Source organism: Nelumbo nucifera, chromosome 1 (genome assembly GCF_055504915.1).
Source record: "Nelumbo nucifera cultivar China Antique chromosome 1, China Antique-T2T, whole genome shotgun sequence".
NCBI classification, from domain to species: domain Eukaryota; kingdom Viridiplantae; phylum Streptophyta; class Magnoliopsida; order Proteales; family Nelumbonaceae; genus Nelumbo; species Nelumbo nucifera.
The window spans coordinates 172,178,427-172,193,159 of NC_142649.1; the positions used below are offsets into that span (position 1 = coordinate 172,178,427).

At 35.3% G+C, this 14,733-nt stretch overlaps 2 protein-coding genes and 1 long non-coding RNA gene across 3 annotated transcripts; 1 reads left to right on the plus strand and 2 right to left on the minus strand.

Moving 5' to 3' along the window:
* Positions 1–707: 707 nt before the first annotated feature.
* LOC148804165 (uncharacterized) lies at positions 708–1,662 on the minus strand. The gene is made up of 3 exons (XR_016080358.1): positions 1,578–1,662; positions 1,019–1,136; positions 708–942 (listed from the first exon to the last, which is right to left on the minus strand). It is a non-coding gene; the product is annotated as an uncharacterized LOC148804165 (long non-coding RNA).
* Positions 1,663–5,848: 4,186 nt separating this feature from the next.
* Positions 5,849–7,962, plus strand: LOC148804166 (putative pectate lyase 4). The gene is made up of 3 exons (XM_088902581.1): positions 5,849–6,284; positions 6,382–7,220; positions 7,343–7,962. The coding sequence occupies exons 1-3, from the start codon at positions 5,949–5,951 to the stop codon at positions 7,707–7,709; spliced, it is 1,542 nt and encodes a 513-aa protein (XP_088758707.1). The 5' UTR covers positions 5,849–5,948; the 3' UTR covers positions 7,710–7,962.
* Positions 7,963–11,127: 3,165 nt separating this feature from the next.
* Positions 11,128–13,736, minus strand: AILP1 (aluminum induced protein with YGL and LRDR motifs). The gene is made up of 5 exons (XM_010257599.3): positions 13,432–13,736; positions 12,255–12,495; positions 11,923–12,043; positions 11,685–11,794; positions 11,128–11,512 (listed from the first exon to the last, which is right to left on the minus strand). The coding sequence occupies exons 1-5, from the start codon at positions 13,719–13,721 to the stop codon at positions 11,477–11,479; spliced, it is 798 nt and encodes a 265-aa protein (XP_010255901.2). The 5' UTR covers positions 13,722–13,736; the 3' UTR covers positions 11,128–11,476.
* Between the last annotated feature and the right edge of the window lie 997 nt (positions 13,737–14,733).

Consider the following 14,733-nt stretch of genomic DNA (forward strand, 5'->3'; position numbering starts at 1 on the left):
GGGTATTTTTGTCTTTTTTAAATGCAACTTAATGGCTAGTTAACAACTAGTTAATTGTAAGTACTGGATTGACATGTTTTCAAAGTTCGGATACTGAATTGTCACATTTTGAAGTTCGGGGACCAAAGTGGCACTAAAGCCAACGTACATGGTACTAATCGGGAATTTTTCCTTTTGAAATGTCACCCTCTTGCCTATACAAATCGTAGTAGGGCATTTTAGTAAATTAATATCCTTTGTTAATCCAGTTAATGGGGAGGGGGCAAAGTGTTTGAGGCCTTGATTGTTTACTCGCAAGTCATTTATGCAAGTAGTGTACCCACTTGGGAGCAAGTAACATATTGGTTGTTCTTTTCTGTTGAAATTTATCTGATTAAGTTCTCTATTATCATATTTACCCTTAGATTTTTATTTTCAAAAGTTTGTTCAATAGGCATTTTTGTTTCATTAATTTTGGTAGCAAGTATGCCTTGTTTGGCAATGTTCCCATCTATTCTCGTTCTTTTAGAAATTCCTGTTCCAGAATAAGAATTTTATTTCTTTCTCTTCAGGAGTGATAGATACGTTTGGCAAATTGTTCTTCGAGAACGAATTTCTTTTTTATAGGAACAAAAATAGTGTTTGGATAATGAAATTATTTCTTAACATCAGTTTTGCAAATCCACCCACATTAAGCCTAAAATTAATCATAAAAAACACATGCCATTATCATAGCGGTGACTTCATGTTATCACCACCTAATCCTTGATCACTTGAGGATCAAAACAAAATATACAAGCAATAAAACAAAAGCCCAACATGCATGATGCAACAACATCCACAAGCAGTAATGGCTACAAATCGATCCCTATTTTGTGTAATTGGTTCTTTTCGCACTTCAACATGTCTGCCACCATCACAGGGTATGAATTGGTCTATCCAAATGAAATCATTTTCGTAGTCCTGCTTATAAAAATACTCTATTATTAAATACCCAAAATATTTCATAACAAAAACATATAACTGATAAGAGATGTACCTTTCTAGTAGGACATCGACAGAATCACTATCCATATTTTCTTTTCGTTTTTGCCATAAATAGGTGCATCCGGCCACACCCATAAGCATAAATTGGGCATTAATTCTTGACTTCCATACTTCATAAAAAACAAGCAAAACAAAACACAAGCACATTACATGCAGAGGTTATCAAATGTACTTAACAAAGTATCATCTACACAACCCATTCATAACCAAAGGTTCATAACACATAACAAAAAGCAATCTTCATGATATTCAACATATAACAAAAGACATAACAAAGCATGATGATAGGATTAGAGAAGAAACCCCATCCATTCGGCATAACATATAACCATCAATAGGATTAGGGAAGAAACAACACCCATTTGGCATAACATATAACAAATGCAAACAAAATAATATAAGTAAAACGATTTCAGATCACATCGGTTAGAGATTGTTTAAAACTTATCTTTGTGGTGAGAGCAAAAACGATTTTGAATTTGGCGGGAGAAAAGCTGAGTTTAAAACAGAGCACATGATACAAAACCATGTAAAGTGATGAGATAACATACTTGTTGACGCGTTCCTGGCCAGAAATGTCACCGGTGCTTTCTACCATTCGCTCGTTGTCCGATTGGAGCCAAGGGAGTCCCTCCTTCCTCTGAGATTTGCAGCGGTAAGTTGGAGGAGTTCATTGTTGAACGAAAATGTTTGGTAGGGCTTCTTTCTAGCATTTAATGCAAAATGCCCAAATTACCCATTCTCTCACGTGAGTCGTTAATAGGGGTTAACATCATGGGAATCGTGCGTTCCCTAGGAACACGTTCTTTGGGAGCGTCGATTTTTCACTTCCAAAGAATACATTTTCTGGGTGTTGTTCTCACGCGAGAATACCTTGTTTTTTGTTTTTCTTTACCAAACGTGTTTTTGCTCCATGAAAACACTACGAACACGTGAAACGTTAACAAACAGGGCCTAATATACCCACTTGGGAGAAGGTTAAGACTTTCCTCAATAAATTGTCGAAAAACTTACCTAGGGGAAAGTTGTTTGTGGCTTCACATCTACGATAAAAGAATACAAGAAAGTTGGTCAACTTTTTCATTACCAACTTCGATGAACTTTCCCATTGATCGACTTCCCACCTCCCCCCAACTTACTAGTAAATGAACAAGGCAAAAAAGTTCAAGGAGGCCTTTGCCGCAAGTGAAAGATTGGGGTTGGGGTCTAAGTGTCACTACCCCATAGTATAGGGTAGTAATTCTATCTTTATCTACCATTTGTTTAAACTAGTAATTAAGCACGTGTTTGCACGTATAAAGTTTTTTTTCATATTAATTACTTGAATTTTAGATATATCATAGTTATGATAGAAATTGAAAATTAATAAAATTAACATTATGGTAAAAAATAAACATAAATACTTGTACTAAATATGCACCTGTAGACGTTTTAAATTACAATAACAATTATTATTATTATTATTATTATTATTATATTATACTACTACTACTACTAAATTTTGTATTCCATTCTATCTTAAATAAAAATAATTTTTATTTAATATGATGATTATATAACATTAGAAATCTGCCAAAATGTCTTTGACAAAATTCTATACTTTTTTTTATCTTTTGTGTTCTATCTTTTTTTTTAAATATTTATTATTCAATTATAACATCATGAATTTCTTTGAAAAGTTGGATCATTGATGAAACCATTTGACCCAAACCACTAACCCATGATCCAAAAGGAAAAGTAGTTTGATTTCTATATTGACATTAAATTTGTATTACATTTCCATAATTGATAAAATTATATCTTATGTATAATATTTATTTCTGTTCAATATGATGAATGTATAATTTTATATATGTATCCAACATTTTGTTTTTTTATAAATATATGACATTATATCTTATGTATAACATTTATTTTTGTGATTTTTTGTATTTTCTATTTTTTAAAAAATTATTATTTATTTATGACATCATTTCATTTTTAGGTTGATTTTAATTTTGACATTCCATTTCCATCGTTTACAATTATACTTCTTACATTTCATACTTATTTTTTCTTAGTATAATGAATATACAATATTAATGACATGCCCAGTTCTTTTTATTTTTTTTTTGTATTATATATTGTATTTATTTTAAATTTTTATTATTTAATTATGGTATTATTTATTAATAGATTTGACCTCAAATGGTTGAATTGCTTATCCACTATCGAGAGGGAAGAAAATGGTTTTGTTTTGAAATGATTTTTTACAATATTTATTTTTATATTATTAAAATTAATGTTGTGGATTTAATTAGTACAATTTAATGATGAGAAAAATATATCTTAAATATAGGATTTAATAAGAGAATATACCTTAGAAATGAGATTTAATGAGAAATAATAGAAAAATAGTTTTACTTCCAATTGGTTTTAAATTTTACATTTCATTTCCATCATTAATAAAAACAATTCTTATTTATCACCAATGTTTTCAACTTGTTGTTGACCTTGCCGATTGAACCATTCGAATCATCACTCAGCGTTAATTCTAGGTTTGGTTCTATTGAAACTCTCCCTTTTGGTTAAAAACCGTCTAACTTGGGCGGTTCAACCATTGACCCGTTCGACTCAATAACCAAGTTGCAAGTTACACATTTAATTATGTGCAAACTTTTGGAAGCCATAACTTTGAACTCCGATGTTCGATTGGGGTTATCTTTTTTATTTTGAGTAACTTTTCAAGATCTATATGCCCCAAGGGCATTATGCACCTTGCCTTGCTATTTTTTGCGAAAAAAAACCTTTTTTTGGCCCCAAAATGCAAATTTTAATATTTTTTAAAAATAAAAAAGTTAAAGTGGAATTAAAAAACATAAATAAATGTAATATAATACCTATATTATATATAATATATGTAAAATATAACTATGATATATGCAAAACATAATTATACTATTTATTGATAAAATATGTATTTTTACACACACACACACACACACAAACACGCATAATATTGACGCATAACGATTTGACTTGTTTGACCTTGATAGTCGAACTGGTGACCTGTGACCTGAAGGCAAAAGTGAGTTGGTCTCCAGGTCGGTTTTTAAAACATTGCTTATCATACTTATTATTACTTAATATGTTGAATATATGATGTTAAAAATGTTCTATTTTTTAATTTCTATATTTTTTTGCATTTTATATATTTTTGAATTTTATTATTTAATTATGGCAACATGGATTGGCCCATTTTACCCAAATGGTTTAATTTCTTACCACCACTTAGATGAAAACACTATTTTTTCCATATAGATTTTAAAAGTATAAGTTTTTATGTTATTGAAATTATTAATTTATTATGTATGTATTTTATTATAGAACTTAATGATGAGAAGAAACAAAAAAAGCCTTAAATATATGATTTAATGAAGGTGAATGCAAATTAATACCTTAAATGTTGGATTTAATGAGAGATAATTGAATGCATCGAATATCTTAAAATTAACTCTTTTCAACTCATTTAGTATCAATAAATAATTACCCTATTTGCCCTTATTTTTTTATCAATAAATTTAAATATAGAGGGGTAAATTTTTTCATCACAAAATTCCAGAAATATTCTTGAGGCTATTCGTACTTTTTAAAGTAGTATAGATATAGATTTTGATAAATACTTTATTGTTAATCCATGATTATGTCGATACATCTTTTGATAATGAAGGGATATCAGTTTGCCTTTGGATCTATAGTCAAGATTCCACCTAGGGGTAATCATTCGTGGCTCGACCCAACCCACAAATTATCGAGCTAGGCTTGGGTCCAACACTTCAAGCCCAATCCACACACATACAACCCACACTTGAGTCAGTTCTAGTATGAGAATTATCTTCTTAAGCAAAGCCTTATATAGGTAAAGGCCTTATTTTCATTCTCATTCTTTAAGTAATGTGGGACTTGGAAAACATTCAATGAGAGCCTTTATTTCCATTCCAGTGCTAATAATGGGAAAATCTATGATGCGGAAAAGATATGGTATGAAAAGAGTATTGACCAATCAAAACCCAGCCATGAATTTTAATAAATAACACCTGATTGACTACCATGTTTGTGATTCTAATTGATTAGTCAGAAAATTTTCAGATATCATATATTTTCCATATCATTGTCGAACCCATTTATTTAATATTGTTTCAAAACAGACATAGATAAAAAATGAGAATGAAGGCCTTGGTTTCATCTAGGTAAGTCAAACCAAGTCAAAAATTACAATTAAAGGCGTTTCATGCCTTAATTTTTGTACCATAGGCCAAAAGCCTAGCCAAGCCCAATCTAACTTTGGCTTGTGCAGCATTTATTTATTTATTTATTTTGCATGTATTAGCTATTTAATATCAAATTTTTATCATTTGATGTCATGGGCCGAAGTTTATCATTGATGCTAATCCCGGCCTGGCCTGGGTCCGGGTCGGTCCGGCCCATGAGCAGCCCTGTTTCCACCGTCACCATTTAATGGCTTTTTAGCCTAATAAGTAATAATAAATATCCTAAAAAATACTTTTTAACGGATTGTAACGGTTGCACTTTCCCCATTTCACACGAAACGCTCTAATTGACTCAGGTGGCAACTCTCAAGGATTTCGTATTCAAAATCAGTTATTTGTTGTTATCAGATGCTCTCTTATCCAATCACGATGCTTCATCACTTGAAACCGGAACCTTGAACCTGTGTCTCTTTCTTGTGAACTTACGAACACCTCGACAACCATCATTCTCTGCTCACGAGGCAAATCCTGTTCGAGTATTAAAGATGTCTCCATCAACGTGAGCTATTGCTGACCCACCCTCTCAGTTAACCGTTCCAATTCTGCTACGCCTTTCCATCTTCTGCTTTTAACTTGTTCTGTTTGTTTGTTCAAGTTTGATCTTCATGAGAAATGTATAGGGTTTCAAGGGGCTTGGTTCTGTTTTCTTTCTTTCTTCTGTTTGTTTATTCTAAACCTAAAACTGTTGATGGAAAATGCGATTTGATTTCAACCAAATCAATAAGGAATAAGGTTAGTCGGGATTTATATGGAATTGAAGTGGGTTTGAAGCTGTTGATGGTAGAAGGAGAAGAAGAAGAAGCAGCAGTTCATGCGAAGGAAAAGCTTCATCAAGTTCACAGTATTATGCACAACTTTCTAGCATCCAAATACAGTGAAGCGGAAAGGAGGTTAGAGAATCTGATCCAGCACCTTTCATGGCAGCCTCCAACCAATCTCACCGGTTTTGTAAGTTCTTATTTGGCAAGATTTGTTGCTATAATTTATATATTGGCCTCTGTTGAATTTCATTCTCTGTTTTGTAATAATTTTTGATGATATGTAGAATTACATACCAGAAGCAACGATAGACTTCTCCACACGAGCGCTTATCCAAGCAAAACGAGCTCAAAGCATGATTCATGAAATCAGTCTATGTAGATGGAATAATAATATTACAACTGGGTATCATGATGAACACCACCACCCATCGTCATCATCATCATCATCGTCATCATCGCGTTCTTCCAAAGACGAAGAACCATCTTGTCTCGTTGATGGAACCAAATGCCAATACTCGTCTTGCGCACAAGGCAAGAAACTCCCACGCTGTGCGATCGGCTTCGCCGGGAGAGTGACGGGTGGTGCAAAGGGAACATACTACATGGTGAATCGCTCAGACGACGACCCAAAATATCCAGCCCCTGGTACTCTTCGTTTCGGTGTGAATTTGGCTGGGAGAAGTAAAGGTGGAGCTTGGATCACTTTCAAAGAGAGTATGGTGATCAAGCTTAAAGACAAGCTATGGGTACATTCAAATACAACGATTGATGGAAGAGGCGTAAAAGTAACCATCACGGCCAAAGTTCTTGCTCTAAAAAAGGTGCAGAACGTGATCCTGCATAACTTTGAGGTTGTATCAACTGGTTATAGCGATACCATCCATGTGTTTGATGGAAGCCACCTTGTGTGGCTTGACCATTTAACCTGCAGAGATGCATCGTTGGGATTGATCACGGTGCTTCAAGGATCGACCGACGTGACCATCTCCAATTGCTATCTCTCGAATCCTGACTACAATACGTTGTTGGGGGCATCCGACCAAGACACAATTGATCAGATACTTAGAGTTACAGTGTACAGGAATTGGTTCGATTCATCCACACAAAGAATGCCGCATTGCAGGTACAACCTCTTCTTCCTAATTGTCTGATTATTGCTTTGGTTAAAATGCTGCTGCAATTGCTTCTGCCTAGCTAGCTAGCTTGCAGTCCTGGCTTGATTACAATTACATTCTGTGGGTTTAGGTGGGGTTTTTGCCACGTGGCAAACAATTACTATAGAGATTGGTATTACTACGCGATAGGTGGGAGGGTGCACGCAAAGGTGCTTTCAGAACGAAATGTGTTTGAGCCAGGGAGAAGGAAGGAGGTGACGCCATGGCACACCGAGTTGTCCGACATTACTCCCACAATAGAGTCCTCCAAAGACCTTTTGCTCAAGGGAGCTACGTTTCATCAGTTCTTGGTGTTTGGCACGTTGAGTAATCCTCGGGACGAATTCCCCTCGTACAAGCTTCCGGTTCGGCAGACGAACTCGCTGATGAACCTAGTGATCAACTGTTCCGGGGTGCTCTTTGGATCTAAGCTAAACCATTGCTTGGCCACTCCATGAAGATAAAGATAATAATGCGGTTTTAATTTCATGTCCATTTGTTGTAATTATTTTTGGATAGAAGTAGATAAATAATTGGTAGAAATCAGTCAATCACAAATGATAGATGATTGCTAATTTCTGATTTTAAGCACAACTTTTGACCAGTTGGGTTGTATATCTAGGTCTAGGGTCTAGCTAGCTAATAAATGATTATTCCCATTTCCCAGCGACGCAAATGAAGCAATGTAACTTTCTCCAATTTTATCTTAAACCCAATTCATACTGGTTCCTGCTTCCTTTTTTTTTTAAAAAAAAAAAAAAATCTTTTGGTGAACTCTGTTTTTCGGTTTTTTTTTTTTTGTTGAACTAAGTTATTGTTGTTACTGATGTTAAATTTATTCTGGTATTGATGTGGTGTGCTCGCATTTCTTCTTTCCCCTGTTGAGCACAGCTTGATGTGAGAGTGAGATGATAATAGGCTTGCTTTCACTGTTTCACAGGCATCTAGATTCTATTTAAATCCAGAACCCAGCGCTAGAGTTCCAACTTCCAACTTCCAACTTCCAACTGTCCACCTTGTGGATCGGGGCGTGGTTTCTGATTAAACATTTGTAACCGTCTGTTTTGACTTTTGAGGCTGATCCAAAGCTGGGTCAAAGTCAAAATCGGATTTCCTTACCACTATTCCCTACCCACACTCTACCCGCTTTAAATTGCACCCATTGCAGTGTATTGTGGGTAGGGCGCAGGTAGAGAAAGTGAATAGAAAATCTGGATTCGGTTAAGGCGCAAGTAGATCTGGCAATTGGATTGGGTGGGTCGGGTTCATTTGGGTCTAGACAGTTCAGATTGATTTTGGGTCGGGTTGAATTTTGGGTTGGGTTATCAAATGCTAGACCCTAACCCTAAATTTTCAGGTAAGGGTTGAGTCATGGGTCAATTTGGGTCATCCCAAAAAATAACTGAAATTTAAAAAAAATAAAAAAAAACTACATGAAAAATGCCAAAATTAAATGAATTAACCTTAAAATTCTAAATATAAAATAAAAAAACTTGAACATTTAACAATTTAAAGAGTAAAGACTTAAAGAGTGGAAACTTCTAACAATGCATAAATAGTCTCAATTAGACTTGACAATCGGGTTAGTGGGTTGACCCATGACCCAACCCAACCCAACCCGGTTTTTTTCCGAGTTAGGTCAGGTCGGCTCATTCTTACATTCAGGTAGCTAAGTATGAGACCCTAACCCTGTTTTTTCAGATTGGGTTGGGTCGGATTCACGGGTTGGGTCGACTTTTTGCCAGGTCTAATTGCAAGGTTTAGAAAAAGGACTTCAGATCTCTTGCTCACGTCTACTAACAACACACTACCCCCGTGAATTGGGAACATCTCCCCTACATAATACTATATAGGAGGATGAAATGTTCTTCATGTGTGGTTGTGATGTTATGTGGGTAGACGTGGGCAAAGTTTGTGTGGGTAGGAGATCTAGACTCAAGAAAAAGAAAATCCAAAGGGTAGTGAGATATCAAGGTTCATAGTATTGGAAACGCTAAGTGTATCGGAAAGACAATTTTAAGAGACGTATCGGAATACAGTTTGGATATGCATGTGTATAAAAAAAAAAAAAAAAACTAAGGCTCAGTTTGGAAGGAGTATAAATACAAATATGTACAGTGCAAATACATACAAAATACAATGTTTTGCACTCTACAAATTTGCATTTGTACTCCTTCCAAATTGAGCCTAAGATACATATAGATACGCTTTGAAACACTATAAATACTTTTTTAATAAATCATAAAAATACATCAACAACACTAAATATAAGACCTCAATGAGGTGTATATACATTGAATTAATATATTTTAATGGTTTTATGGAAAAATATATTGTAGTTAATTATAATTTGATTAAAAATCCTATGCTTAACCATAATTTATAAATTATAATTCTTAAGTTTTAATTTTTTATGGGATGGGAAAAACCCAACTCTCCTATCTAACCGTAAAACATGCATTGGCACAAGTTCTATGTGAAAATATAATTAATAATTATTTATTATTTATTTCAAAAATTATAAAAAATAAATAAACATTATATAATATATTCAAAAAATAGTTCTTAAAGAAGAAAATTCAATTTCTTTGTGGATATTAGATCATCCATAGAATTATAATATATTCAATGATCGTGATCAAATGATAAAATATAATTAATTAATTAATTAATTTTTAATTCTAAAAATATAAAAATAAAAACAAAATTATTAAAGAAAAAATTTCAATTGGTCATTTGGGTATAATAAATCATCCATAGAATTATAGTATATTCAATTGTTGTGATCAAATGATAAAATAAAATTAATTATTATTTACTTTTTAATTCTAAAAATATAAAAAGTAAAATAATATTAAAGAAAGAAAATTTAATTGATTTATGGATATGATAGATAAATCCATAGATTTAAAACATATTTAGTCTTTATAGGTAGAGAAAAATTACATTTTCAAATTTTTGTTAATTTATATTTTTCCCAAATATCTTCAGGAAATTTCCATAAATCTATTGATAACACAAAAAAAGTGATTTTGAATGTAAGAAATGTAGATCAACATAAATTTAAATATTCAAGAAAAAAATCATAAGATGTTATAGAAAATTGAAAAAAATTACCTATTTTCGCCATATTTTTTTTCAAAATTTGAAAAATCTTAAAAAAAGGTTAACGATTTACACTTTTTTCTTGCAAACTTTTACAAATCTAACACCCTAGGAATGAAGTTTAGAGTTTTAAAGTCATTTGGGGGGGTGAAAAAATGCTTATTTCGGGGAAAAGAAGCTTGCTTTCTCCCTTCATTTTTTTTTAAAGTTTTTGATCGTATCTTTTTCGTTGATATGCCCCTGATATGGGTCTGATACACATGAAAAAAGATGTAACGTCCGATTTCCATGCCTATCTCGTATCTGTTTTTCAAAGATACGATACGATATGGCGATATGCCCCATATTGAATGTATTGTATCGAAATTTTAAACCTTGTGGGATATAAAACTGCAAATGGATGTGATTGAATCAGATATAGGTAAACCCAAATTTGATTTGTTTATATTTGAATCAAAATGAAATCTTATCCATGCCTCCATGGGATTTATATCGGATTACAATCAAATTTGGATTATAATTTGATATCGATTAGTGAATTGTATAAATAAATTAAACTAAAAATGGATCTATGACAGATTAGTAAAAACACAAAATTTAAATCATCTTGACTAATAGATACAAAAATAAATTTCAAATATATATGTATGAGTATTATATTTAAATTAAATCAACTTGGATTTTGTAGTGGAGAGATCATATTTGATGAAACTATAAACGAATCAAATTATTCGGATCAGCCTTGATAGGATCAAATTCAAATTTGGACAATTGGGTAACGTTTGCAGACTCGGGGGATTTTGTTATTATGAGTTGACACGGGCAACAGAGTGCACAATAGCTAACTGTACATTGAACAAGTAACAGGGAAATCTAAGTTGAGGATTAGCCTAGCCTAAGAAGATGCAACACACAGTGAATACATACACACCAACACATCCATCCTTACAAAATACATATATTTTCGCATACATGAGTCATCAGTCTTCCCCCATCTACTCTGCCAATCCTCAACCAATATCCCATCAACTCTCACTAGGTATTTACATGGCAACCACTACACAATGCTTTTCCACCGACAATCCCCAGACTGATTGGGTTTAAAAAAGGTCAGGCCTTTCTACTTGATGGCTGTAAGGACTGCTGAACTTTCTACCTGCAACATTATATCCAAGAATTCATCAAATTACATTATATGGGCTGGTGGTCTATCATCATCAAATGATCAATGAGGTTGATGAACAGTGAATTAAGTAAAAATCATGGTTCCCTTGTTTGAGGGGTGAGTAGTTTAAATTGAAAGGATCATGTTTAATTAATTTGTATACCATGAATTTTGCACCCCAAATCTCTTCGTCGGCAGCAGGAACGGCGGTGATCTTGTGCTTAGGGTTCTCGAAGCTTTTGATCTCTCCAACAGCAGTAGAAAAGAAGCATCCTGCAATATATAAAGGAATCATGCATCAAGGCCAAAATCGATCGCCATCATCGATTAAAAAAGAGAAACCAGAAGCTAGCTAAGCACTGAATCAACTGAAAATAAGAAGAGATGGTTAATTAATTAACCTTGAGGGAAAGATGCGAGAGACTTGCCACAGGCGCCTTTGAGTAGATCGGCATCATCAGCAAAGGCAACGTACCCATCTGCTGTGATCCCCCAGTAGAGAGGAACCTTGCCGAATTGGTCCTGTCACATACATACATACATACAAACCCACACCATGCATCCCAAAATTAATTAATAAATGTTAGTCAAAAAAGAAATTAAGAAATGAAGCAGCGAACGTCCACTTCATGATATATATTTGTTAATTTGTTGTGTGGTTGCTGGTAGCAAATGCAATGGTAGGTAGGCCTCAGGCAACTCTCGGCCTCAGAAGAGAAGAGAAGGGACTTACTGAAGCGACGAATAAGGTGGAGGTAGACTTGTCAAAGAGGACAAACGCAAAATTCCCACAGAGGTGTCCCACCACATGGCTTGGAGGGTATGGGGCTCGATCACGTAGAGCCTTGTAAGCCTCGATCACCAGCACCACCTCATTTGCGGATTTGGCAAGGCCATACTGTTGCCTCAAACTCCCCAGATTATCCAGCATCCCCTCAAACAAGCAGAATATCTCCTCCTTCGCAGCAAATGATCTGTGTTCACTCCAACACGTACAACAAATTAATTATTAGCTAAATAATATATTGAATTCATTTATTCAGGCCTAGCTAGCTAGCTAATTAGGCCTTACTTGGACCAAAAGATAGAAGCCCATCGATGTGCTGGACCTGGAAGGGGCTTAATTAATTGCTTAATCCTCTAAAAATCTCTAATCTAGTCAAACGCCCTGCATGGCCCAGGTTTATCCTGCTTGGACTCATCTAGAAAATTATCTGGACAATACAGGGGTGAGGGAGGGGTGGACCGTCACCTCCCTTGGGCCTTGACTCAGGACCTGTCCATTGCTCCCAATTCCCAAATGACAATGCATTTATGGATCAGAATCTTCTTTAATTTACACGAGATCGAGACGCTTATTGTCTTGCCAATGGCAACCATAGCATAGATTGGCATCGCTCAGGACAGGGCCTGAGTCGATCATGTGAAACTTGGAAATTCTAACTAATGACATCTCTACCGTCATTTAGATTGTTTCTCAGCTTCCCGATTCCTGAATAATAGGAAAAGCTTTCAACTATTACCAACCGATGAGTTCAGTTACTTTACCCAGTCCCAACCAAGGGGCCAAACTATATATTAACCCTTTTCGGTTTATATGGGAGGAGGACAAGTTCTGGGGATGATGATGATGATGAATTTTCACCTTCCCCAACTGTAGAGCCTCTGCTACACCCGTTTTCGCTACCTAGAAGACCTCTTTTTTCTCAAACATCAACCCGATTCACCGATCTAAACCATCTGATTTGCAGGATTTACCCAGTACCACTTGATCAGACGGCTAAGATCATCCGATCGTGATTATTTTTACTTTTGGAATAGTGATCATCTCCGAGTGAAAATATGTAACGGAGGGAGGGGCGTTAAGTCAAGACTTAAGAGGGCTTGGCTAGTTTGTTTAGACTTTTTACCTGGGCTGTAACGCCGACTCGTTGTGGTGTGTGTAAGCCAAGTGAACATGGTCCCCGACCTGTATGGACACAGCGGAGGGGTTATTCTCGAGGAACCGATTCACCAAGGCCGTCGACGTTATCTTCGGCGATGGCGTCCGGCAGCCGGCTGCCACCAGCTCATCCGGAGGCGTTACGATAGCGCTGCTGAAGATACCCAACATACTTTCTCTCTCTCTCTCCGCTAGAAAATAGAAATGTAAAGGAGACTTCTCAAACATGGGAGAGGAGGGGAAGATGGAGGCTTGCATTTATAGCAAAGTAGCCTAGCCGGGGTATTATCGGCAATCCATGAAGTTGAAAGGATAAATCGGACAAAATACGAGGACATGTGGACCCACTGGCACTGGCACTGGCACTGGCAGGCGATAGTTCTCGAGACCGGATCTGCTCCTCACACCCGGCGCCTCACACGCACATCTTATGCATTGAGAACCTCTCCCGTATTTATTTATCATTATTCATATGAGATGTTTCCGTGGATATGAATGTGAGGCGCCCATTTGTGAGGAGCAGATCCCGTCACATAGTTCTCGTGTATAAAAAATCACACCTTTAAAGTTTGAGTTATGAAGTATGATATGACCCACACAGTCCGAATTCCGAAACCAGGCTCCGATTACGAAATTACCGTGGCCGGGTCTTTTTGTCGAGACGAGATCTGCTCCTCACAAATGGGCGCCCCATAGGAACATCGGAGCCATGTCCTCCGTTAGATTTAACGAACGACAATTTTATCTGGTAACTGAAATCAAGGCACACCGCAGACGTGCGTGTCATACACATCCCGAGCTCTAACTCCAATTAATCTAATGAATGAACGGTAAAATTACGGGGTGGGAGCTGAAAGGCTTGTAAAACCGTCAGATTCAAAAGGTGATTACTGATTACATTCACGTAAAAGGTCGTAGACTCTACTAGACTGTATTGTGCGTTTTTTTTGTGTGTGTAATATAAAGTCAACGTCAAGGTTTCAAAAATCAAACCGGAAACGGAATGGCCACTGTTTTCCAGTTCAACGGTTCAATTGTGCAGGTCAAACGATTTGACCTGTGACATCATAAATAAAATAAAAACAAAAAATATCATAAAAATTAAATAAATATAAGGAAAAAAATGCAGAAAAAACATCATATGGAAAACTAAAAATATATAAGTATAAAAAATAAAATGCAGTAAATACAAAAAAAAAAACATAGATGAACTTGATACCATCTCTGCATGTAAATGAGCCTATTTAACCCCTTATCCCGAAGAAATGAA

Excerpts from the sequence above, each read along its gene's own strand:
- LOC148804166 (XM_088902581.1), top strand. The coding sequence starts at position 5,949 with ATGTATAGGGTTTCAAGGGGCTTGGTTCTGTTTTCTTTCTTTCTTCTG. Across the intron at positions 6,285-6,381 it reads CAACCAATCTCACCGGTTTT|AATTACATACCAGAAGCAAC; the intron begins GTAAGTTCTTAT and ends GATGATATGTAG. Across the intron at positions 7,221-7,342 it reads CAAAGAATGCCGCATTGCAG|GTGGGGTTTTTGCCACGTGG; the intron begins GTACAACCTCTT and ends CTGTGGGTTTAG.
- AILP1 (XM_010257599.3), bottom strand. The coding sequence starts at position 13,721 with ATGCAAGCCTCCATCTTCCCCTCCTCTCCCATGTTTGAGAAGTCTCCT. Across the intron at positions 12,044-12,254 it reads CCACCTTATTCGTCGCTTCA|GACCAATTCGGCAAGGTTCC; the intron begins GTAAGTCCCTTC and ends TGTATGTGACAG. Across the intron at positions 11,513-11,684 it reads TTTGGGGTGCAAAATTCATG|GTAGAAAGTTCAGCAGTCCT; the intron begins GTATACAAATTA and ends ATAATGTTGCAG.